The sequence below is a fragment of the Scyliorhinus torazame genome, chromosome 1 (genome assembly GCF_047496885.1).
Source record: "Scyliorhinus torazame isolate Kashiwa2021f chromosome 1, sScyTor2.1, whole genome shotgun sequence".
In the NCBI taxonomy this organism is placed as follows: domain Eukaryota; kingdom Metazoa; phylum Chordata; class Chondrichthyes; order Carcharhiniformes; family Scyliorhinidae; genus Scyliorhinus; species Scyliorhinus torazame.
In genome coordinates, this window is record NC_092707.1 from 217,488,662 (window position 1) to 217,514,222 (window position 25,561).

At 48.2% G+C, this 25,561-nt stretch overlaps 1 protein-coding gene across 2 annotated transcripts in view; it reads left to right on the top strand.

Moving 5' to 3' along the window:
- LOC140430125 (interleukin-6 receptor subunit beta-like) overlaps positions 1–25,561 on the top strand; it is a 548,481-nt gene that overhangs the window by 433,306 nt on the left and 89,614 nt on the right. For both annotated transcript variants that reach the window (XM_072517643.1, XM_072517640.1), the window contains exons 12-13: positions 13,335–13,481; positions 24,861–25,001. In XM_072517643.1, the coding sequence (XP_072373744.1) occupies positions 13,335–13,481; positions 24,861–25,001 (288 nt within the window). The remainder of the gene's footprint in view (positions 1–13,334; positions 13,482–24,860; positions 25,002–25,561) is intronic.

Consider the following 25,561-nt stretch of genomic DNA (forward strand, 5'->3'; position numbering starts at 1 on the left):
TAATGTCGCCCTCAACCGGTCCCCTATTTGCCATCCCCGCCGGGGGACCATACCTCCTTTGCCTGACAGGGCACATCTGCCCTACCTGGGGTTCCTGCTCCTCCTCCCCACTGTCCAGCTCTCCTGCCCCGTTGGGTAGCCCCCCTGTCCCCGGGCTAGCTACCCATATAGGAGACGCCGCTATCTGGGGATACACCACTGACCCCCCTTGGACCTGCCCCTGACCGGGCGGTCCAAACCCTACCTGCTGACCCGGCCCCATCACCGGCATCCCAGGCAGCGGTCTGTCCCCATCCCATGGGGACCCACATACGAAACCAGGCGGACACGCCGCCAGCTGGGGGTACCCTGCCGACCCCCCTTGGACTTGCCCCTGAACGTGCAGTCCGTTCCCCGCCTGCCGACCCGGGCACGATCCCGGTGCCTCAGGAGGCGGTCTCTTCCCCTTGGCCTGTGGGGAATCATCCGCTGCGAGGAGCACCTTGCCCCTTGGGGACCCCCCTGGACCTACCAGGTGTATCTGTCCCCTGACCTTGGACAAGGCCTCCTCCAACTCCGTTATTCGTGCCTGGCACGGCCCATGGGCACAGTCCCCTACTTCCTCGCGAGCCACTCGGTACGCTGCCTGGATGTCCCGGAACTTCCCCTCCAGCTTCCTACACTGCTCTGTACTCCGAGCATAGAGTTCCTGGAGCCTCCGTTCCTTTTCTTTACCCTCCACTATCTGGCAGTGGAGATAGTCCTTCTCACACCGGTTAGACTCGCTTTCCTGTTTCATTTCTGCCATTTCTTCCCGCAGTCGTTCCGCTGCGCTAGCGCTGTCCCCTGCGCTGGCCCTCACTTCTCTCAACTCCTGCTCTAACTCTTCGACCCTATCCTCTGTCTTGACTACCTGCTCGGACAGGCAAACCAGCCAAACTGCCTTCTCCAAGTGCTTTTTGTGCGCCTTACTGTCTGTCCATGCAGCCGCTGCCATTACCGGTTGCTCCGCATTGATCAATTCTGAGACCCAAGGTTTGGTGAGGTTGACCTTTTGCCACAAATATGAGGATATTCTCTCCTCCATTTTGCTTCGTTCCCTCACCCCCTCTGCCAAGTCACATACCCCAAACCACCGGGCTCCTGCCTGACTCGCCATTGTAGAGGGTGCCATCTCCGCTACTCCACTACTGGGCCGATATCTGGGGTTTGAATATCTGTGTGTGTCTCTCTCCAGCTGGCACTGAAACTTCAGAGGCCAGGGGATGTCGCACTGGGACACTTCCACTGAAGAGAGCACTGATTCAAGCCTGCCGTTTATTCCTAACCGACAGCCTGAGACTTATATCACACAGATCTCCAGACCCCTACCAATACCCAGGTGATTCTCTCTCTTGCCGGTGGTACAACTCCCACCCGGTTCCTACTCCACTAGAGTAGCTTTCCCAAGAGAGAGAATAGGACACTGCTGTTTATTTCCTAACCAGCAGTCTGTCCTGAGTGAATCGCTCAAGATGACCCTCGATTCTTGAACCCGGAATTAAGGTGAGGAGTATTTTAACAATGACTTGGTCAGAGATCGCTGGTGAAAGATTGAAGAATTTAAACGACTCCAATTATCATCAAATCAAGGTTTATTGCAAAACCCAGGTCAAAATCATCAACAGAAGAAACACAATAAAATCTTATGCTCTAATACAAACTAAGTCTATTCAAAAGTAATATAGCGGACACAACGAAAATTCTTATGATTACACAGTTTTTAGCAATATCACAAGGCACAAAACAAGTTCCCTTCCCCAAAGCCTCAACCACTATTAAAGTCAGGGAGTTTCGCTAGCTGCTGCAGGGTACTTACGGTCACAGGCTGCAGAGGTCAAGTCAGGGGTGCAGAGGTCGAGCCAAGAACGAAGAGACCCCCAATCGAAAACACAGCCCCTTTTATATTGTTTTACCTGGCTTTGTCCTGTGATCGGCCAGCCCCTTTTGCATTGAAAAAGGTAAAATTTAAAGTTCCCGCTGGTCCCGCCCCCTTTGAGCCGGTCAGACCTGTCGAGATGGGAGTACCTCCCCTAGGTCCGCCTCCAGTCTGTTTTTTTTGAGATAACGAGGTTGAGCTCCCTTGAAGATTTTCAAAGACTTCCATCTGCTCCGGAGATAGCTGCTATGTTGATGGGGTGTTGATTGGATTCTGCTCTGGTGGAGGCCAGGTCATTTACATTTGCATGGGGCTATGACCATCCCATTGTCCTGCTTGCAGGCAGGCCCCCTGTGTATTCCCGTGCCCCTTGGTCTGTGTTTTGATCTTATCTCGTTGTCTGGCTCCTTCTTCCTTGTAGCTCCTAGGGGGGGGTTTGTAAATACTTATGTACTTATGTCCCTACTCAGCTCAGCGGACCAAGCCTGCTGGGAAAACTGGTTCCGTTCTCTTGGCTGAAAAGTCAGTTTACAGTCTCTGAGTTTTTATTCTTGGGCAGTTCCAAAAAGGCCGAATTGCCCGAAAACCTTACAAACGCTGCCTGGGGCTATTCTCCTATTACGCCCAGTGGGTCCCCAACTATGCGGACAAAGCCCGCCCACTTATCAAAGTCACTATATTCCCCCTGACGGCTGAGGCCCACTCGGCCTTCAGCCGCATCAAGGCCGATATCACTAAGGCCGTGATGCACGCAGTGGACGAGTCCGTCCCCTTCCAGGTAGAGAGCGATGCGTCAGACGTCGCCCTGGCCGCCACCCTCAACCAGGCGGGCAGGCCAGTAGCCTTCTTTTCTAGAACTCTCCACGCCTCCGAGATTCGACAGTCCTCTGTCAAGAAGGAAGCGCAAGCCATTGTGGAAGCTGTGCGGCATTGGAGGCAATACCGGTCAGACAAGGCCCACCTGGTAAAGGCCTTTTGGCCCTTTGAGCGCCTCAGTATCGACTTCAAAGGGCCCCTCCCTTCCACCAACCGCAATATATACTTCCTGACCGTCATTGACGAGTACTCCCGTTTCCCCTTCGCTGTCCCATGTCCCGACATGACTTCGGCCACTGTTATAAAGGCACTGCACAGCATTTTCACCCTGTTCAGTTTCCCTGCATACGTCCACAGTGACCGGGGCACCTCTTTCATGAGTGATGAGCTGCACCAGTACCTGCTCAGTAAGTGCATCGCCTCGAGCAGGGCTACGAGCTACAACCCATAGGGAAACGGGCAGGTGGAGAGCGAGAACGCGACGGTATGGAAGGCCGTTCTTCTTGCCCTTCAGTCTAGAAGTCTCCAGATTCCCTGCTGGCAGGAGGTCCTCCCTGGCGCGCTCCACTCCATTAGATCGCTCCTCTGCACAGCCACGGACGAGACCCCTCACGACCATTTGTTTGTCTTCCCTAGGAAGTCCTAAATACTGAATACTTCTGGACATTCAGTTCCCATTCCTGATCACGCTGCAACCATGTCTCTGTAATCCCGATTATATCATACTCGTTTACGTCTATTTTCACGAATAGTTCATCCGCTTTATTGCAAATGCTCTGCGCGTTAAGGCAAAATTCTTTAAGCTGGTCTTTTTAACATTACAAGTCTTGCTCCTAATATTTTTCACTGTGGCCCCGTTTGATTCTGGCCCTTGCTTTCTCTGCCTATCACTTTTCTTGTTCCCCTTTCTGTCTTTTGATTTTGTTCTTCTTTCTTCCTCCTCTACTCCTTGCCCATTCCCCTCCCTTGCATGTTATATATTAATGGTAAAAGGTTCGTTAATAAAAAAGTGGGGCCTATCAGAGATGAGGAAGGGAATTTGTGTGTAAATGCAGAGACTGTGGGAAGGGTTTTAAATGAATATTTTGTCTACGTGTTTACAAAGGAAATGGATGATGCAGATATTAGGGAGGCAGTAGCGTAGTGGTATTGTCACTGGACCAGTAAACCAGAAACCCTGGGTAATGCTCTGGGGACCTGGGTTCGAATCCCGTCACTGCAGATGGTGAAATTTGAATTCAATAAAAATCTGTAATTAAAAGTCTAATGCTGACCATGAAACCATTGTCGATTGTCTTAAAAACCCATCTGGTTCACTAATGTCCTTTTGGGGAAGGAAATCTGCTGTCCTTATCTGGTCTGTCCTTATCTGGTCCACATGTGATTCCAGATCAACAGAAATGTGGTTGACTCTTAACTGCCCCCTCAAGGGCAATTAGGGATGGGCAATAAATGCTGGCACAGCTAGCGACACCCACGTCCCATGAATGAATAAAAAAAATGTAGTCGTCCAGGAGGAACACTGTGGAATATTGGATGGGATAATCATAAAGAGAAAGGAAGTACTCAAAGGTTTGGAATCCTTGAAAGTGGATATGTGACCAGATGGATTGTTTCCAAGGCTACTGAAGAAACTCGGGGGAGAAAGCAGATGCTCTGAGGATTATTTTCCAATCTTCACTCTTCACAGGGGAAGACTGGAGAAATGCGAAACTGGTTCTATTGTTTAAAAGGGATTAAAGGAAATGCCAAGCAATTATAGGCCAGTTATCCTTATATCGGTGGTGGGCAAAATTAGTAGAATCAATCCTGAGAGATAAGATTAACTGACACAGAGAAAGGCATGGACGAGTCAGGGATAGTCAGCATGGATTTGTTCAAGGAAGGTCTTGCCTCACAAATTTGTTTGACTTCTTTGAGGAAGTGACCAGAAGGATTGATGTAGGTAGTGTAGTGGATGTTGTGTACATGAAGTTTAGCAAGGCGTTTGACAAAGTCCCACATGGCAGATTGGTCAAAAAAGTAAAAGCCCATGGGATACAGGACAGTGTGGCAAACTGGATAAAAAGTTGGCTTAATAACAGGAAGCAAAGGGTAATTGGCGATTGCTGCCCTTGCAAATGGAAAGTTGTATCAAGTGGCGATCCACAGGGCTCGGTGTTGGGACCCCCGCCGTTTGTTTCATATATTAACCACTTGGATGTGAACGTGGGGGGCACAATTGGAAAATGTGCAGACAACACAAAGATTGGCTGAGTGGTGGACAGTGTTGAGGATCGTTGTAATCTCCAGAATGATAAAGATAGGTTGGTGGAAAGGGCGATAACGTGGAAGATAGAATTTAACACAGAGAAGTGTGAGGTCATGCATTTTGGGAGGTCAAACAGTTATAGGGAGTGCACAATAAATAGGAATATGCTAACTGAAGTAGATGAAGTGAGAGTTCTTGGCGTACAAGAACATAGGTCACTAAAGGCAGCAGTTCAGGTAGACAAGGTTGTTAAGAAAGCATATGGAATGCTCTCCTTCATTGGCAGAGGTATAGAATATAAAAATAAGGATATCATGTTGGAATCGTATAAAATACTGGTGAGGCCACAACTGGAGCATTGTGTGCAACTCTGGTCATCACATTACAGGAAGGACATAATTGCTCTGGAGAGAGTGCAGAAGAGGTTTAAATAATGTTGACAGGGTTAGAATAGTGTAACTATGAAGAGAGATTGGATACGTTGAGGTTATTTTCCTTGGAACAAAGAAGGCTGAGGGGTGACTTAATTGAGGTTTACAAAATTATGAGGGGAAGAGAGTGGACAGGATAAAATTGTTTCCCTTGGTGGAGAATTGGGGGACATAGATTCAAGATAAATGGCAGAAAGTGTAGAGGGGACATGAGGAATAATTTTTTTATGCAGAGGGTAGTGGGAGTCTGGAATTTGCTGCTCAAGTTGCTGGTGGAGGAGAGACCCTAAAATCTTTTAAAAGGTACCTGTATCTGCACCTTAAATGCTCTAAGCTACGGCTATGGACCGGGTGCAAGAATGTGTGATCAGAAAGGACACCTGGGTGTCCTCAGGCTGGCATGGACAAGGTGGGCAGGATGGCGTCCATCTGTGCTGTATATTTTCGATGGTTCTATGGATGCAGTTTATGACAGGTAACCCCCCAGGATGTTATTTGTGGGGGATTCAGTGATGGTAATGCCATTGAATGTCAAGGGATGAGGGTTTGATTCTCCATTATTGGAAATGGTCATTGCCTGGCAGAAATGTAATTTGCCACTTGTCAGCCCAAGCTTGAATATTGTCTAGCGTTTGCTGCATTTGCATGTGGACTGCTTCAGTGTCTGAGGAGTCACAAATGTTTGCTGAACATTGTGAATCATCAGCAATCACTCCCACATCTGACCTTATGTTGGAAGGGAGGTCTTGGTGAAACAGCTGATGATGGTTGGGTCTAGGATACTATCCTGAGGAATTCCTGCAGTGATGTCCTGGGACTGAGATGTCTGACCTCCAACAATCACAAACATCTTCCTTTATGCCAGGAATGACTCCAACTAGCGGAGAGTTTCCCCCCTGATTTCCATTGACTCCAGTTTTGCCAGGGCTACTTGTTCAATCAAATGCTGGCTTAATGTCAAGGGAAATCCCTCTCATCTCACCTTTGGATTCAGCTCTTTTGTCCATGTTTGAACCAAGGCTGTAATGAGGTCAGGAGCTGAGTAACCCTGGTGGAACCCAAACTGAGCGTCAGTGAGCAGGTTATGAAAAATGAAATGAAATGAACTGAAATGCAATAGTTGAGTAAATGCTGCTTGATAGCACTGTTGATGACCCCATCCATGACTTTACTGATGATTGAGAGTAGACTGATGAGGCAGAAATTGGCTGGGTTGATTTGTCCTGTTTCTTGTGTAAGGGACATACCTGGGTAATTTTCCACATTGTCGGGTAGATACCAGGGTTGTAGTTGTGCTGGAACAACTTGGCGAGGGGTGCAGCAAGTTCTTGAGCACAAGTCTTCAGTACTATTGCTGGAATATTGTCAGGGCCTTTTCAGTACCCAGTGCCTTTAGCCATTCCTTGATAACACGTGAGGTGAATCAAAATGGCAGAAGATTGGCATTTGTGATGCTGGGGGCTTCCGCCGATGACCGAGATGGATCATCCACGCGACACTTCTGGCTGAAGATTATTGCGAATACTAGGCCTTGTCTTTTGCACAGATGTGCTGGCTCCTCCTTCATTGAGAGTGGGGATATTTGTGGAGCCTCCTTCTCCAGTGTGTTTATAGAAATTATAGAATTTACAGCGCAGAAGGAGGTCATTCATCCCATCGGGTCTACACCGGCTTCTGAAAGAGCACCTACCTAAGCCCACACCTCCACCCTATCCCCGTAACCCAGCAACCCCACCTAACCTTTGGACACTATGGGGCAATTTATAATAATCTTTATTGCCACAAGTAGGCTTACATTAACACTGCAATGAAGTTACTGTGAAAAGTCCCGAGTCGCCACACTCCAGCGCCTGTTCGGGTACACAGAGGGAGAATTCAGAATATCTAATTCACCTAACAGCACGTCTTTCGGGACTTGTGGGAGGAAATCGGATTTAGCGTGACCAATCCACTTAACCCACACACCTATGGAGTTGTTTAATTGTCCACCACCATTCATGACTGAGCTTAGATCTGATCTGTTGCTTGTGGGATTGCTTAGGTCTCTCTTTCACTTGCTGTTTATGTCGTTTGGCATGCAAGCAGTCCTGTGTCGTAGCTTCACCAGTCGCTTCACCAGTTGGCACTTAATTTTTCTGTTTGCCTGTTGCTGTTCTCGGCATGCCCTCTGGCACTCTTCATTGAACCTGAGTCAGATTCATCAGAATTCAACTGTTGTGGCAGTCACCACTAGTAGTATATTATATGTATTGCGGCACTGCCCGTATATTGTAGGTACTAGGGTAAATCCCTGCCTAATGGCTCTGCCCAGTAGGCGGCGTATAAATGTGTGTGCTCTTCTGTGCTGCAGCCATTCTGGTTCCAGCTACAGGAGGCACAACATCTTGCTCGATTGTTCCACTATTCTCGTCTTTGTGGTAATTGATAGTGCATCAATTTATTGAGCAAGATTTTTTAAACGATGGATCTCCGCATCAAGCCTGATCATCTGCAGCTGAGCCCTCAAGCCCGCCTTTGACCACTGGCTAGCCTGCTTCGAAAGCTACCTCTGGACAGCCGCTGAAGAACCCTCGGACTTGCAAAAGCTCCCAGTCCTCTATTCACGGGTGAGCGCTGACATTTTTCCCCTCACCGGGATGAAAAAAAAAATGAATGCGAAGCGATGGAGCTCCTGAAGGGACATTGCGTTTGACCAGTTAATCAAGTATATGCCAGGCACCTCCTGGCCACAAGACAGCAACTCCCTGGGGAGTCTCTGGACGGTTTCTGGTGTGCCCTGCACATCCTAGGTAGGAACTGTGACTGCCAGGCAGTTTCGGCAGTCCAGCACACACAACTTTTAATTAGAGACGCTTACATCACGGGCATGAAGTCTGCGTACGTCCGCTAATGGAAGGGGGTACGCTCAATCTTGCGGGAACTAGGCAACTCGCTAATTCATTAGAAGTGGCCTCCCGTAACATTCAGTTCTACGCCCCCGACCGCGCGGCACCCTCGTGGACATAGTGAGCCCCACCAGCTGCCGACACCAGCTCACCGCAAGCCTGCACCGCGCGGCAGCCAGCCAACTCTGGGGGGCCCAAGTGTTATTTTTGCGGGCAAAACAAACACCCCAGGCAGCGCTGCCCAGCGCGGAGCGCGACCTGCAACGGGTGTGGGAAGAAAGAACACTTCGTTTCTGTTTGCCAGGCCTGGTCGGACGCCGCTGTTTCCAGGCCCGGCATTCCCAAGTGTGACCCAGGGGCTCCACCATTTTCCCCTTCGCAAGCCACGTGCGCCCCATGGGCGCTGCCATCTTCCTCACCGTAAGCCATGTGTGGCCCGTGTGCGCTGTCACCTTTGACGCCGCCCGCCATGGGCGCCGCCATCTTCTGCGCGATTTAGGACGGCGCCTCAGGACTTCTGCTCATCTGGCCGTTAATCGCCTGCCGCTACCTCCGCCACCGCTGACCAGTAGGGGACCTCCCAGCATCTGCCGCAGCTCGCCTCTATCACCCTGGATCAGTCCCGGCCCCGCAACCTCGTGACCGCGACGACGACGTGAAGATCAATGGGCACGAGACGACCTGCCTTTTTGATCCAGGAGCACAGAGTTTCATCCACCCCACTACGGTAAGGCACTGCTCCCTCCCGGTACATCCCATCACCCAGAAAATCTCCCTGGCCTCCGGATCCCATTCCGTGGAAATCCGGGGTACTGCATCGTGACCCTCACAATCCAAGGCGTAGAATTCAGCAACTTCCGGCTCGACGTCCTCCCCCACCTCTGTGCTGCCCTGTTACTCGGCTTGGATTTTCAGTGCCATCTCCAAAGCCTAACTTTAAAATTCGGCGGACCCCTACCCCCCCTCACCGTCTGCGGCCTCACGACCCTTAGGGTCGATCCACCTTCACTGTTTGCGAACCTCATCCCGGACTACAAACCCGTCGCCACTAGGAGCAGGCGGTACAGTACCCAGGAGAGGACCTTCATCAGGCCGGAGGTCCAACGGCTTCTGCGGGAAGGGGTTATTGAGGCCAGCAACAGTCCCTGGAGAGCACAAGTGGTGGTAATGAAGGCTGGGGAGAAGCACAGGATGGTCATTGACTACATTCAGACTATCAACTGGTACACGCAGCTCGACGCGTATCCCCTCTTATGCATATCTGACATGGTCAATCAGATTGCGCAGTATCGAGTCTTTTCCACAGTGGACTTGAAGTCCGCCTACCACCAGCTCCCCATCCGCCCGGAGGACCGCCAATACACTGCGTTCGAAGCAGATGGCCGCCTCTAGCACTTCCTTAGGGTTCCCTTCAGCGTCACTAATGGGATCTTGGTCTTCCAGCAAGAGGGGCCATATTACAAATGAGAGGGGCCATATTGTTGGAGAGGACAGTGTGAAACAGACTGGTAAGCTCGAGGAAATACTTGTTAGGAAGGAAGATGTGTTGGGCATTTAAAAAACTTGAGGATAGACAAGTCCCCCGGGCCTGACGGGATATATCCAAGGATTCTATGGGAAGCAAGAGATTAAATTGCAGAGCCGTTGGCAACGATCTTTTCGTCCTCACTGTCAACAGGGGTTTAACCCTGTGTGTGAGGTTGTCCATTTTGGAAGGACAAATATGAATGCGGAATACAGGGTTAACGGTAGAGTTCTTGCAATGTGGAGGAGCAGAGATATCTTGGGGTCGATGTTCATACATCTTTGAAAGTTGCCACTCAAGTGGATAGAGCTGTGAAGAAGGCCTATGGTGTGCTAGCGTTCATTAACTGAGGGATTGAATTTAAGAGCTGTGAGGTGATGATGCAGCTGTACAAAACTTTGGTAAGGCCACATTTGGAGTACTGTGTACAGTTCTGGTCGCCTCATTTTAGGAAGGATGTGGAAGCTTTGGAAAAGCTTTGGAAAAGGTGCAAAGGAGATTTACCAGGATGTTGCCAGGAATGGAGAGTAGGTCTTACGAGGAAAGGTTGAGGGTGCTAGGCCTTTTCTCATTAGAACGGAGAAGGATGAGGGGCGACTTGATAGAGGTTATAAGATGATCAGGGGAATAGATAGAGTAGACAGTCAGAGACTTTTTCTCCGGGTGGAACAAACCATTACAAGGGGACATAAATTTAAGGTGAATGGTGGAAGATATAGGGGGAATGTCAGAGGTAGGTTCTTTACCCAGAGAGTAGTGGGGGCATGGAATGCACTGCCTGTGGAAGTAGTTGAGTCGGAAACATTAGGGACCTTCAAGCAGCTATTGGATAGGTACATGGATTACGGTAGAATGATATAGTGTGGATTAATTTGTTCTTAAGGGCGGCACGGTAGCATTGTGGATAGCACAATTGCTTCACAGCTCCAGGGTCCCAGGTTCGATTCCGGCTTGGGTCACTGACTGTGCGGAGTCTGCACATCCTCCCCGTGTGTGCGTGGCTTTCCTCCGGGTGCTCCGGTTTCCTCCCACAGTCCAGGGATGTGCAGGTTAGGTGGATTGGCCATGATAAATTGCCCTTAGTGTCCAAAATTGCCCTTAGTGTTGGGTGAAGGTGTTGTCCTTGGGTGGGGTGCTCTTTCCAAGAGCCGGTGCAGACTCAATGGGCCGAGTGGCCTCCTTCTGCACTGTAAATTCTATGATAATCTATGATTAATCTAGGACAAAGGTTCGGCACAACATCGTGGGCCAAAGGGCCTGTTCTGTGCTGTATTGTTCTATGTTTTATGTTCTATGAATGGTTGACTGGTACAGACTGCGGGCCACCTTCCCGTACCTAGATAACGTCACCATCTGTGGCCACGATCAACAGAACCATGACGCTAACCTCCAAAACTTCCTCCAGACCGCCAAACCCCTTAACCTCACGTACAATAAGGAGAAATACATGTTCCACACCAACCACTTAGCCACCTTGGCTATATCGTGGAAAATGGAGTCCAAGGGCCCGACCCCAACCGCATGCGCCCCCTCCTGGAACTCCCTCTCCTCCACTGCCCCAAGGTCTTTAAACGAATCCTGGGGTTTTTCTCCTACTACGCCCAGTGGGTTCCTAATTATGTGGATAAGGCCCGCCCACTCATTCAGTCCACAGTTTTCCCCCTGGCAGCTGAGGCCCGCCAGGCCTTCAACCGCATCAAGGCAGACATTGCCAAGGCCACGATGCATGCAGTCGGCGAGTCCCTCCCCTTTCAGGTGGAGAGCGATGCATTGGATGTAGCTCTGGCCGCCACCCTCAACCAAGCGGGCAAGCCCGTGGCCTTCTTTTCCCACACCCTCCATGCCTCCGAAATTCGGCACTCCTCTGTCGAAATGGAGGCCCAAGCCATTGTGGAAGCTGTGCGACATTGGAGGCATTACCTGGCCGGCAGGAGATTCACTCTCCTCACTGACCAACGGTCGGTTGCCTTTATGTTTGATAATGCACAGCGGGGCAAGATCAAAAATGACAAGATCTTGAGGTGGAGGATGGAGCTCTCCATCTATATTTTGCATCACCCAGGGAAGCTCAACGAGCCCCATGATGCCGGCGCACAAGTGGACTGACTCCGGGCTCTCCACTATGACCTCTGCCACCTGGGGGTCACCCGGTTCTTCCATTTCATCAAGGCCCGCACACTGCCCTGAGAAGGTCAGGACCGTCACCAGAGACTGCGAAGTCTGCGCAGAGTGCAAGCCGCACTTCTACCGGCCAGATCGAGCACAGCTGGTGAAGACCTCCCGCCCCTTTGAACGCCTCAGCATGGACTTCAAAGGCCCTCTCCCCTCCACCGACCGCAACACGTACTTTCTGAACGTGATTGATGAGTAGTCCCGGTTCCCTTTCGCCATCCCATGCCCCGGTATGACTTCTGCCACAGTAATTAAAGCCTTGCACCGCATCTTCACTCTGTTCGGTTTCCCCATCTACATTCCCAGCGATCGGGGATCCTCTTTTATGAGCGATGAGCTACATCAGTTCCTGCTCAGCAAGGGCATTGCCTCGAGCAGGACGACCAGCTGCAACCCCCGGGGAAACGGGCAGTTGAAGAGGGAGAACGGGATGGTCTGGAAGGCCGTCCTGCTGGCCCTGCGGTCTAAAATTCTCCCGGTCTCCTGCTGGCAGGAGGTCCTCCCCGACACGCTCCACTCCATCCGATCGCTCCTCTGCACCGCGACTAACGGGACCCCTCACGAACATGTGTTTGCCACCAGGAAGTCCACCTCCGGGGTCTCGCTCCCAACATGGCTGACAGTTCCTGGACCCGTCGTCCTCCGGAAGCATGTGCGGACCCATAAGTCAGACCCCTTGATCGAAAAAGTCCACCTCTTACATGCAAACCCGCAGTACGCCTACGTGGCACACCCCGATGGGCACCAGGGCACAGTCTCCCTCTGGGACCTGGCACCCGCTGGATCCCCACCCACTACCTACGACCAGACACCCCCCCCCCCCCCCCCGTTGCCTCATTCACCCCTGCGCCACTCATCCTCCTTCCAGCGAACCTCACTGCAGCCCCCACCCCAGCAGGGTCCGTCCTCCCACTGGATCCACTCTGGGGTGACGAAGACGAGGACAACACACTCCCGGAGTCGCAGGTGACCAAGTCGGCGCCCACATCACCACCAGGACTGAGGCGATCGCAGAGGAGGGTCAAGGCCCCCGACAGACTTAATTTGTAATGTTTTCCACCACCCCCGCCGGACTCTTTTTTTAACAGGGGGTGAATGTGGTAATCACCACTAGTAGTATATTATATGTATTACGGCACTGCCCGTATAATAGAGGTCCATGGGTAAATCCCTGCCTGCTGGCTCCGCCCAGTAGGCGACGTATAAATGTGTGTGCTCTTCTGTGCTGCAGCCATTCTGGTTCCAGCTACAGGAGGCACAACATCTTGCTCAATAAAGCCTCGATTGTTCCACTATTCTCAGCTTTGTGGTAATTGATAGTGCATCAATTGTCTCATTTTGATTTCTATTTTCCCAGCCCCACTGATTGGCCCTAAAGTGAGTGGAAACTATATTTCAAAATCACAGGCCGAGGTGATTTGGGAGAAGATACCAATCAACAAATGCCAAGGTTTTATTCGGAATTACACAATATTCTACAGTGATAAGTTGGGGCCTGTTCGATGTGAGTATCACAGTGAATAATGTAGAACAATGTAATAAATTATCACAGAACTAAATTAAACTGGATCCTGAACCCTCCTTTTTGGTCCATGTGTGCAGCATTCGATGACGTCCGGACGATCATTGGACCATGGGCTTGAGGCCATTCAGCCCCCTGAATCTGTTTGATCATTCGCTGAGATCACGGCTGATCTGTGACCTAAACCAACCTTTACCCCAGATCCCTCAATACCTTTTGGATATCAAAGATATATCAATCTCAGATTTAAAATTGATCCAGCATAAATTGCTCTTTACAAAAGAGCATTCAAACATTTACCTCCCTTTGTGTGTAGAAATATCTCCTATATTCTCTTCTGAAAGTTTGGTTTAGTTTTTAAATTATGCATCTGAGTCCTAGACTCCCCAACCAACAGAAATATTTCCTGTCTCTCGAGTCTCACTGACTCGTGAATACAGTACACGTTTGAGTCATCTTTTCTCATAATTCAATCCTTGGAGTCCAGCTGACATTCTGGATAATTTATGGTCCACTTCCTCCAAAGCCAATAATGCGTGGTGTGGTGCCCAGAACCACTTAGTTGCTTCAGTTGAGGTTTAACTAGAGGTTTGTACAGTAAAGCATGACTTCGACTGATTTTTAATCCAGGCTTCTAGATTTAATGCCAGAATTCCATTAGTCTTTTGATTAGTTTCTGTCCTGATTCCTGACACTTCAATGTTCTATGCCCATGGAAATTCGGCCACAACTTCCTGGCTCCCCAGTGTCGGATTTGGGGGGTACGCCAGAGATGTACTGGGGAACCCCTCTTGGAAGTTCCTACATAAGGGTTTAACCAGCAATTGTCCAAAATGGCTGAGTTCCCCTGGACAATGGCACTGGACTGGGAACCATCAGACAGAAGCAATTTCAATCGCTGACTTTGGATGGTTCTGCCAGTTTTACCCTCATACTTTGAAAGAGATAGAAGGAAAAAAAAGCATGTCTAACTGCAGAGTTATTATTTTAAACACCCAGACCGAGTCCCGCATGGTACACCCGCCACACCCCAACCCCCCAGGGGTCCTCCATATCCCCACCATATTTCTCATCCTCACAGAATTCCCCATCCCCCTCGACCTGAACCCCCCTCTCAACCTGGGCCAATCCCACAACGACTTGACCACCTTCCCCATCAACCCAAAGGACACCACCCTGACCCAGCCCGCACTCCCTTCCCACCCAACAACCAATGACACACCACTGGGATCCGACCACCTCACCAACTTGACCACCCCTGTGACACCTTCCCCACTGAACTGACCTTTCCCAACCTCTAATCCATCTGTCCTACTGCCCCATATCCTGATTTCCTGCTCCTCCCTTCCCCCTTGCCAGTGTCCAAACTCCCATCCCGACACCCCATTCACTTGCCTTAAAATCGTATCTTCTCCCTTTCAATGCAACCTTTAAGCTCACCTGCTATATGGCAGCTCGTGCTGTAAAAAGGGAGTGTTTCTTCCATTGTTCCACTCCTTTTACAGTTCACTGCTGGAACCATTGACATGCTTCGCTTTGTCAGCCTCACCCGGCCTGAGTCAGGAAGATCGGGCGAGATGGGCACTTTCCATTTTAAGTACAGGCAAGTTGCTACTGAGTGGCGATCTGCCACTGATTGCCACGCAGAGGAAGTTACAGTCCCATGACCTTTTGGAGCTCCACAGTTTCTAACTTTTCATCATTTACAAAGTAGTTTTATTCTTTTTAATGCTAAAGTGGATGACCTCACATTTGTCCATATTGAAATCAATAAAGAAAGAAATTCAAACTTCCGCTTCATAGCTTAAAGGATGATATGTCAAGATTTCATGTTTCAAGACTTTTACTGTAACAAACAGACTAAAGGCACCATTTTCAGAGGCAAATTATACTTTAAATTATTGGACAGAACTTTCAACTTTTACTTTTAACACAACTGAGAAATTTGCTTCACAGGTATACTTTACATTGTCCCTTAAATCGTCATTTAATTTTCTTGGGCCCAAATTCTCCTGACAGTTTGCTTCTGTTATTTTCTTTTCCCAACCTGAAACTTTGAATTCCTCATTCACTGAGAGGGCTTTTCCTGCCGATTCTCTTTCTAGCACAAGGTAGGTGTATCTTCCAGTCTCATTTCAAATACTCAACAATTTTGCCTTTCCAATCCAAGAGCGAGTCCTACCCACATCCATGCACTTTGAACCAGAGAAGCATTTTGCCTCTATCTGCTTCCTCTCTCATGGGTCCTAGCAGACTAACTTGTCTTGAATATTTAGGGATGTCCTTTGGAAAGCCTTTAGTCCAATCCTCTGGTCTCCTCCCCTTCTAAGTCTAACCCAAAGAAACGTGCATCAAAAACCTGTGCCTTTTATCAAGGGAGAATTGCTGAATCGTCCCAACTCTCTTTTCGCTTGGAAATAAATGGACAGTTTACAGCAGAACCATTTACAAACCAACATTCTAAACACCTTTGACAAAGAGCCATCCAGGCTCAAAACATTAGCTCCCTTTTTTACATGGAATTTACAGTGCAGAAGGAGGCCATTTGACCCATCGAGTCTGCACCGGCTCATGGAAAAAGCACCCTACCCAAGACCACACCTCCACCCTATCCCCATAACCCAGTAACCCTACCCAACACTGAGGGCAATTTTGGACACTAAGGGCAATTTAGCATGGCCAATCCACCTAACCTGCACATCTTTGGACTGTGGGAGGAAACCGGAGCACCCGGAGGAAACCCATGCACACACGGGGAGAACGTGCAGACTCCGCACAGACAGTGACCCAAGCCAGGAATCGAACCTAGGACCCTGGAGCTGTGAAGCAATTGTGCTAACCACTATGCTACCGTGCTGCCCACAGATACTGTCAGACCTGCTAAGATTGTCCAGTATTTTCTGTTTTTGATCCTGGTGCTTTGGAGATCAGCAGTCTAACTACTGTGAATACATGTTGGTACAATTGTTTCCAGGTTCAAATACTTACCACCTTCTGCCCTGCAAAACTGAACTTGCCTTTCTTTAATCTTTCATGGCCTGTTCTCAAGCAGACTTCAGAACAGGTCTCATGACTCCCTTAATTTTACTCTAAATTAAAGCATATCCCAAAACATAACAATCTTCACATTGTAACAATCCAATCTTTTGATGGTTGGAGGCCTGGTGTCCCTGGAAAGATGCATTATGGGACCCTGACAAAGTCTTGGTACAATGACTATGCAGCAATTGCCTGGGAAGTTTGGACTCCTGATTCTCCTGCAGCTGGAACCCTCCAAACAAAGTTTCCAATTTCAAGTTAGAATTGAAGACTTCAAATGACTTATTTACCTCAGTAGTTACCAGAGATACAGAAAGTAGTTACCATAAATATAAAATTAGACAGAAATGCACAGGTCTAACTCTTGGATAACTATACAACTGACCTCCTCCCTGCATTAATTATATAGCTACAAGATGGTCAATCATCTTAACTCTAGGACATCGCTGCAGGAGTTCCTCAGGGTAGTTAGTGGCCTCGGCCCAACCATCTTCAGTTCCTTCATTAATGATCCTCCCTCCATCATAAGGTCAGAAGTGGGGATGTTTGCGGATGACTGCACAATGTTCAGCGATGATGAAGCAGTTCATGCCCAAATGCAGCAGGACCTGGACAATATCCAGGCTTGAGCTGACAAGTGGCAAGTAACATTCGTGCCACACAAGTGCCAGACAATCACCATCTCCTACAAGAGAGGATCTCACCACCACCCTTGACATTAAATGGCATTACCATTGCTGAATTCCCCCACCATCAACATTCTGAGATTACCATTGACCAGAAACTGGACTGGACTAGCCATATTAATACTGTGGCTACAAGAGCAAGTCAGAGGCTAGGAATCTTGCAGTGAATGACTCACCTCCTGACCTCCAAAACCTGCCCACCATTTACAAGGCATCAAGAGTGTGATGGAATACTCCCACTTGCCTGGATGAGCGCAGCTCTAACAACACTCAAGAAGCTCGACACCATCCAGGACAAAGCAGCCCGCTTGATTGGCACTCCTTCCAAACACATTCACTTCCTCCACCACTGGCACACAGTAGCAACCGTGTGTACCATCTACAAGATGCACTGCAGAAACTCACCAAGGTTCACAGGCAGCACCTTCCAAACCCGTGACCACTACTATCTAGAAGGACAAGGGCAGCAGATACCAGTGAACACCACCACCTCGAGGTTCCCCTACACGTCACTCAACATTGATTTGGAAATATATCGCCGTTCCTTCAGTGTTGCTGGGTCAAATTTGTCTGGGTGTACCTATACCACATGGACTGCAGTGATTCTAGAAGGCAGCTCGCCACCACATTCTGAAGGACAACTAGGGGTGGAAATATATTTTAGCGAAGCATCCCATAAATTGATCAAAAAAGACCAGGATCGACAATGGGGTTTCTGCTATGAGTATTCTGCCTCTCAAAGCCATTCCACCATCTACAAGGCACAAGTCAATTGCATTTCGGGGTGGTGCCATTGAGGAATGTAAAATGGTATGAGGAAGAGTTGTGGAGTGGCACTCATATATTTCAAATGCTCCCGACCAGAACTACAGAATAATTCACGGGCACTATGTTTCGCAGAAGGCATCACACTGCAACAGGAACAGGCACAGGTGAGCAGAGGTGGATGTAAATAAAGGGGCATGAACAAAGTGGGCTGTCTGACTGCCTGTGAAAATAAACAGACGTCGTGGAGGGCAGCTGGTGAGCAACTTGAGAGACATTTGTTTGACGACCTGACTTTGAACTTTGGCATGTAACCTTGAATTGGAATATAAACTGGGACTGCCTGAGAATCCACCCTGGTTGGACCTTAAATTTCCAAACACTGACTGAGAGACTCTCTTTCTGTTACAGTTTAATTACAGCAGTATATCCGATTAAATATACAGGGAAGGTAATCATCGTAAATAAAACGCCCGACAAAGAGCTAGATTATTTTTTTTAAAATTCTATTTCCTTATTATTTTGAAGTACCTCGCTTATTTGAAATGGACTTTGCAACAATGAATACGCAGCCAGCGTGCTATTTGCTTAAGCTCTCATGTTCAAGTTTGCTTAAACTTCCCACCAACAAGATCCAAGCACAACACAATTCCCTTGGTGATGTTACAGGGGCATGAGAAGCATGAGATAACGCATGGGAGGCCAAGAAGTTATAGAACATAGAAAATACAGCACAGAACAGGCCCTTCGGCCCACGACATTGTGCTGAACTTTTGTCCTAGATTAAGAACAAATCAATCTACACCCCAGCATTCTACCATAATCCATGTACCTACACAATAGCCGATTGAAGGTCCCTAATGTTTCCGACTCAACTACTTCCACAGGCAGTGCATTCCATGCCGGCATTACTCTCTGGGTAAAGAACCTACCTCTGACATCCCCCCTATACCTTCCACCATTCACCTTAAATTTATGTCCCCTTGTAATGGTTTGTTCCACCCGAGGAAAAAGTCTCTGACTGACTATCTATTCCCCTGATCATCTTATAAACCTCTATCAAGTTGCCCCTCATCCTTCTCCATTCTATTGAGAAAAGGCCTAGCACCCTTAACCTTTCCTCGTAAAACCTACTCTCCATTCCAGGCAACATCCTGGTAAATCTCCTTTGCACCATTTCCAAAGCTTCCACATCCTTCCAAAAATAAGAGGACCAGAACTGCACACAGTACTCCAAATGTGGCCTTACCAAAGTTTTGTACAGCTGCATCATCACCTCACGGCTCTTAAATTCAATCCCTCTGTTAATGAACGCCAGCACACCATAGGCCTTCTTCACAGCTCTATCCACTTGAGTGGCAACTTTCAAAGATCTATGAACATAGACCCCGAGATCTCTCTGCTCCTCCACATTGCCAAGAACCCTACCGTTAACCCTGTATTCCACATTCATATTTGTCCTTCCAAAATGGACAACCTCACACTTTTCAGGGTTAAACTCCATCTGCCACTTCTCAGCCCAGCTCTGCATCCTATCTATGTCTCTTTGCAGCCGACAACAGCCCTCCTCACTATCCACAAATCTTCGTATCGTCTGCAAATTTACTGACCCACCCTTCAAGTCCCTCATCCAAGTCATTAATGAAAATCACAAACAGCAGAGGACCCAGAACTGATCCCTGCGGTACGCCACTGGTAACTGGGCTCCAAGCTGAATATTTGCCATCCACCACCACTCTCTGACTTCTATCGGTTAGCCAGTTTGTTATCCAACTGGCCAAATTCCCCACAATCCCATGCCTCCTTACTTTCTGCATAAGCCTATCACGGGGAACCTAATCAAATGCCTTACTAAAATCCATGTACACTACCTCCACTGCTTTACCTTCATCCACATGCTTGGTCACCTCCTCAAAGAATTCAAAATACTTGTGAGGCAAGACCTACCCCTCACAAATCTGTGCTGACTATCCCGAATCAAGCAGTGTCTTTCCAGATGCTCAGAAATCCTATCCCTCAGTACCCTTTCCATTACTTTGCCTACCACCGAAGTAAGACTAACTGGCCTGTAATTCCCAGGGTTATCCCTATTCCATTTTTTGAACAGGGGCACGACATTCGTCATGCTCCAGTCCCCTGGTACCACCCCTGTTGACAGTGAGGACGAAAAGATCATTGCCAACGGCTCTGCAATTTCATCTCTTGCTTCCCATCAAATCCTTGGAGAGATCCCGTCAGGCTCGGGAGACTTGTCTATCCTCAAGTTTTTCAACATGCCCAACACATCTTCCTTCCTATCAAATATCTCCTTGAGCTTACCAGTCTGTTTCACACTGTCCTCTCCAACAATATGGCCCCTCTCATTCGTAAATACTGAAGAAAAGTACTCGTTCAAGACCTCTCCTATCTCTTCAGACTCCATACACAATCTCCCACTACTGCCCTTGATCGGACCTACCCTCGCTCTAGTCATTCTCATATCATTCTCATATTTCTCACATATGTGTAAAAGGCCTTGGGGTTTTCCTTGATCCTACCTGCCAAAAGTTTTTCATGCCCTCTCTTAGCTCTCCTAATCCCTTTCTTTAGTTTCCTGCTGGATATCTTGTATCCCTCCAGTGCCCTGTCTGAACCTTGTTTCCTCAGCCTGACATAAGTATCCTTCTTCCTCTTAACAAGACATTCAACCTCTCTTGTCAACCATGGTTCCGTCACTCGACTATCTCTTCCCTGCCTGACAGGGACATACATATCATGGACACGTAGTATCTGTTCCTTGAACAAGTTCCACATTTCAATTGTGTCCTTCCCTGACAGCCTATGTTCCCAACTTATGCACTTCAATTCTTGTCTGACAACACCGTATTTACCCTTCCCCAAATTATAAACCTTGCCCTGTTGCACGCACATATCCCTCTCCATTACTAAAGTGAAAGTCACAGAATTGTGGTCACTATTTTCAAAATGCTCCCCCACTAACAAATCTATCACTTGCCCTGGTCCATCACCAAGTACCAAATCCAATATGGCCTACCCTCTGGTCGGACAATATACATACTGTGTTAGAAAAGCTTCCTGGACACACTGCACAAATACCACCCCATCCAAACAATTTGATCTGAAGAGTTTCCACTCAACATTTGGGAAGTTGAAGTCACCCATGACTACTACCCTGCGACTTCTGCACCTCTCCAAAATCTGTTTCACAATCTGTTCCTCCACATCTCTGCTGCTATTGGGGGGGCTATAGAAAACTCCCAACAAGGTGACTGCTCCTTTCCTATTTCTGGCTTCAACCCATACTACCTCAGTAGGCAGATCCTCCTCGAATTTCTGCAGCTGTTATACTATCTCTAATTAACTATGCCACCCCCACCTCTTTTACCACCCTCCCTAATCTTATTGAAACATCTGTAACCAGGAACCTCCAACAACGATTTCTGACCCTCTTCCACCAAGTTTCCGCGATGGCCACCACAACGTAGTCCCAAGTACCGATCCATGCCTTAAGTTCACCCACCTTATTTCTGTTGCTACTTGCGTTGAAGTATACACACTTCAACCCATCTCCGTGCCTGCAAGTACTCCCCTTTGTTAGTGTTACCTTCCCCAATGCCTCACTACACGCTTTGGCGTCCTGAACATCGGCTACGTTAGATGCTGGACTACAAATCCGGTTCCCATTCCCCTGCCAAATTAGTTCAAACCCTCCTGAAGAGTACTAGAAAATTTCCCTCCCAGGATATTGGTGCCCCTCTGGTTCAGATGCAACCCGTCCTGCTTGTACATGTCCCACCTTCCCCAGAATGCCCTCCAATTATCCAAATACCTGAAGCCCTCCCTCCTACACCATTCCTGCAGCCACGTGTTCAGCTGCACTCTCCCTGTTCCTAGCCTCGCTATCACGTGGCACCGGCAACAAACCAGAGATGACAACTCTGTCTGTCCTGACTTTTAAGTTCCAGCCTAACTCCCTGAACTCATTTATTGCATCCACACCCCTTTTCCTCCCTACATCGTTGGTACCAATATGCACCACGACTTCTGGCTGCTCACCCACCCCTTAAGGATCCTGAAGACACGATCCGAGACGTCATGGACCCTGGCACCCGGGAGGCAACAAACCATCCGAGAGTCTCGCCCGTGCCCACAGAACCGCCTGTCTGTACCTCTAACTATTGAGTCCCCTATAATTAGTGCTCTCTTAATCTCCCCCCTTCCCTTCTGAGCACCAGAGCTGGACCTCGTGCCAGAGACCACTGCAGCTAGGTAATCCCCCCAACAGTATCCAAAGCGGTATACTTATTGTTGAGGGGAACAACCACAGGGGACCCCTGCACTGACTGCTTCCTCCTCTTCCCACCTCTAACTGTTACACAGCTATCTGTGTTCTCAGGTGTAATGATGTCGCTGTAGCTTCTATCTATCACCCCCTCAGCTTCTCGAATGATCCTCAGTTCATCCAGCTCCAGTTCCCTAACACGGTCTGTGAGGAGCTGGAGATGGCTGCACTTCCCGCAAATGAAGTCAGCAAGGACACCGGTGGTCTCCCTTACCTCGACCATTCTGCAGGAGGAACATTCCACTGCCCTAGCTGCCATTACCTCTACTTAGTCTCCCAGTAAAAAAGTAAATAGCTTTGAGGAGGAGGGAGCGTGGGAGACACTACATGTGTAGTGTCTCGGATTTCCTCACCGTTCAAATTTATTGGGTAATACAAACCTTCCCAGTTCTCCCCATGGCCGACTTCTGGTTTCCTGCTCCGAAAACGTAAGTTAAAAATCAAAAACTCAGCTTACCTTCCAGCTCTCCCCTCCAAAAATCGCTCCCTTCTCTGCCCGCTCCGCTTATGAGGGGACATGGAAAGGGTATGGCCATGGGTGAATTACTCGCTTTTATAGGAGTAATTCAATTAGTAATTCTCCTAGCCTTGACAGTTTTCCTTTTGAGATAATGATCCAATTCCCTTTTGAATGCCATGATTGACCCTGCCTCCACTACACTCTCAGGCAGTGCATTAACCAGGTTCTGCATATAAAATCGTTAGCTCATGTTGCTATTTATCTTAAATCTATGCCCTCTGGTCTTTATCCTTCCACGAATGGAAACAATTTCTCCCTGTCCACTCCATCCAGATCCCTTTTGATTTTGTAAATCTCTGCCAACCTTCTCTCAAACAGTTCTCGAAGGAAAACCACCCCAACTTTTCCAATTTATCTACACAATGACACAGAGCGACACAGTGGCACAGTGGTTAGCACTGCTGCCTCACAGCACCAGGGACCTGGGTTCAATTCTGAGCTTATGTGGCTGTGTGGAGTTTGCTCTTTGCCCCCATGTCTTCATGGGTTTCCTTCGGGTGCTCCGTTTCCTCCCACAGTTCAAAGATGCACATGTTAGATGGGTTGGCTATGCTAAATTGCCCCTCAGTGTCCAAAGGTGACGGAGATAGAGTGGGGGAGTGGCCTAGGTTAGGGTTATCTTTCAGAGGGTCGGTGCAGCCCAAATGGGCCGAATGGCCTCCTTCTGCACTGCAGGGCTTCTATGTTTCTATGAACTGAATTTTCTCATCCTTGGAACCATTTTGGTGAATATTTTCTGGACCCTTTCTAATGCCTTCTAATGCCTTGGTCAAATGTGGTGCCAAAAGCTGGATGTAATACTCTAGATGGGATCCAGTTTAATTCCAAATGTTCGCAACCCATTGCGTAATTTCTTCTCCTCTGATCAGGCTTTATCCTGAGACTGTGGCCGCATGTTTTAGATTCCCCGACCAACAGAAACAGTCCTTATCAAGCTCCTTCAGAATGTTTGTATGTTTCAATGAGATCAACTGTCATTCTTGTTCAACTCTTACAGTGGTATACAGGAGGCAGTTGCCCTATGAGTCCTCAACATCAACTCTGGACGCCATGAAGTCTCATGGCCTCAGGTTAAATATGGGCAAGGAAACCTCCTGCTGATTACCACGTACCGTCCACCCTCAGCTGATAAATCAGTACTCCTCCATGTTGAACACCACTTGGAGGAAGCATTGAGGGCGGCAAAGGCATAGAACATACTCTGGGTGGGGACTTCAATGTCCAGTACCAAGAGTGGCTCAGTAATACCACCACAGACCGAGCTGACCGATTCCTAGAGGACATAGCTGCCAAACTGCGACTGCAGCAGGTGGTGAGGGAACCAAAAAGAGGAGAAAAGAATGGAGCCTTTACAGGAAACAGGGTGCAAGGAGGGAAGTGCCAAGGTGGAAAAAAGGGGTCCAGATGGAGGAGAGTATTGGAAAAGGATGAAAGGCTCATTTAAAGGGATTGGAATTCCTATACAAAGAAGTCAGTGATTTTATTGCTCTGACCAGTTTCATGATGTTCATTTTATTGAAATGATGTCGCAGTCAACAGTTCACGATTGTTATATTTTATTATAAATACTGCAAAATCCTCATACTGTGAATGATAACATTACATTTCAAGAATGTGCATATATGAAAGCAAATTGAAATTACACACTGACAATAGAGGAAAAGAATTCTGCAGTGGGATTATGCAGTCTTTAACAATTGGCTAAATTGTGCTTAAAATGTTTCCATCAACAGAAACAGTCCTTTGCATTCGATAAGTAGCCTTATTTTCCTTGGTGAAATTTGGGATGAAACTTTCTAATCTTGAGAGAGTGACCCCCCCCCCCCCCAAGGTTGATGCTCTACAGAGTCATTTGGTGAATTTTTACTGTTGGTTCTCCCAAAGTCCAATAGTATCAATTTCTTTCAGACAAATATATTCCTGTTTTTTCAGTAATAGTTTTGTTTCGGCTGGGATTTGCCAAATCTCCATGTGACTTTCCACACTTTTGCTTCGTTTTATATATTTAGATGTTATGAGCGATGTAGCAGAAAGGAAATACACCCTGACCGGCCTCCTGGCTGCTACCGATTACATGGTGAAAGTCATGGCGACAACAGATGCAGGCGGAACAAATGGTTCAGTCGTTAATCTCACCACAAAGAAATCTGGTAAATATCAATTAGTTAATGTACCAAATAATCAACAGTTTTGAAAATGATGCATTGTGCACAAACAATTTTACTTCAACTCTTAAACTAGTATGGCGGGGGGTGGGTACCGGAGCAATAGGTCAGAAGGTGAAAGCATTGAGGGAGAACTAGGGAATAGGGCCAGTATGGCTCTGAGGAAGAGCACACCAGGAGGTGTTGCTGAACACAGCGGGTCTGGTGGCCTGAAGTGCATATGTTTTAATGCAAGAAGTATTACGGGTAAGGCAGATCAACTTAGAGCTTGGATTAGTACTTGGAACTACTATGTTGTTGCCATTACAGAGACCTGGTTGAGGGAAGGACAGGATTGGCAGCTAAACATTCCAGGATTTAGATGTTTCAGGTGGGATAGAGGGGAATGTAAAAGGAGTGGCGGAGTTGCGCTACTGGTTAGGGAGAATATCACAGCTGTACTACGGGAGGACAGCTCAGAAGGCAGCAAGGCGAGATAGGTAGAGATCAGGAATAAGAAGGGTGCAGTCACAATGTTGGGGGTTGCAAACGAGTAAAAACAACAA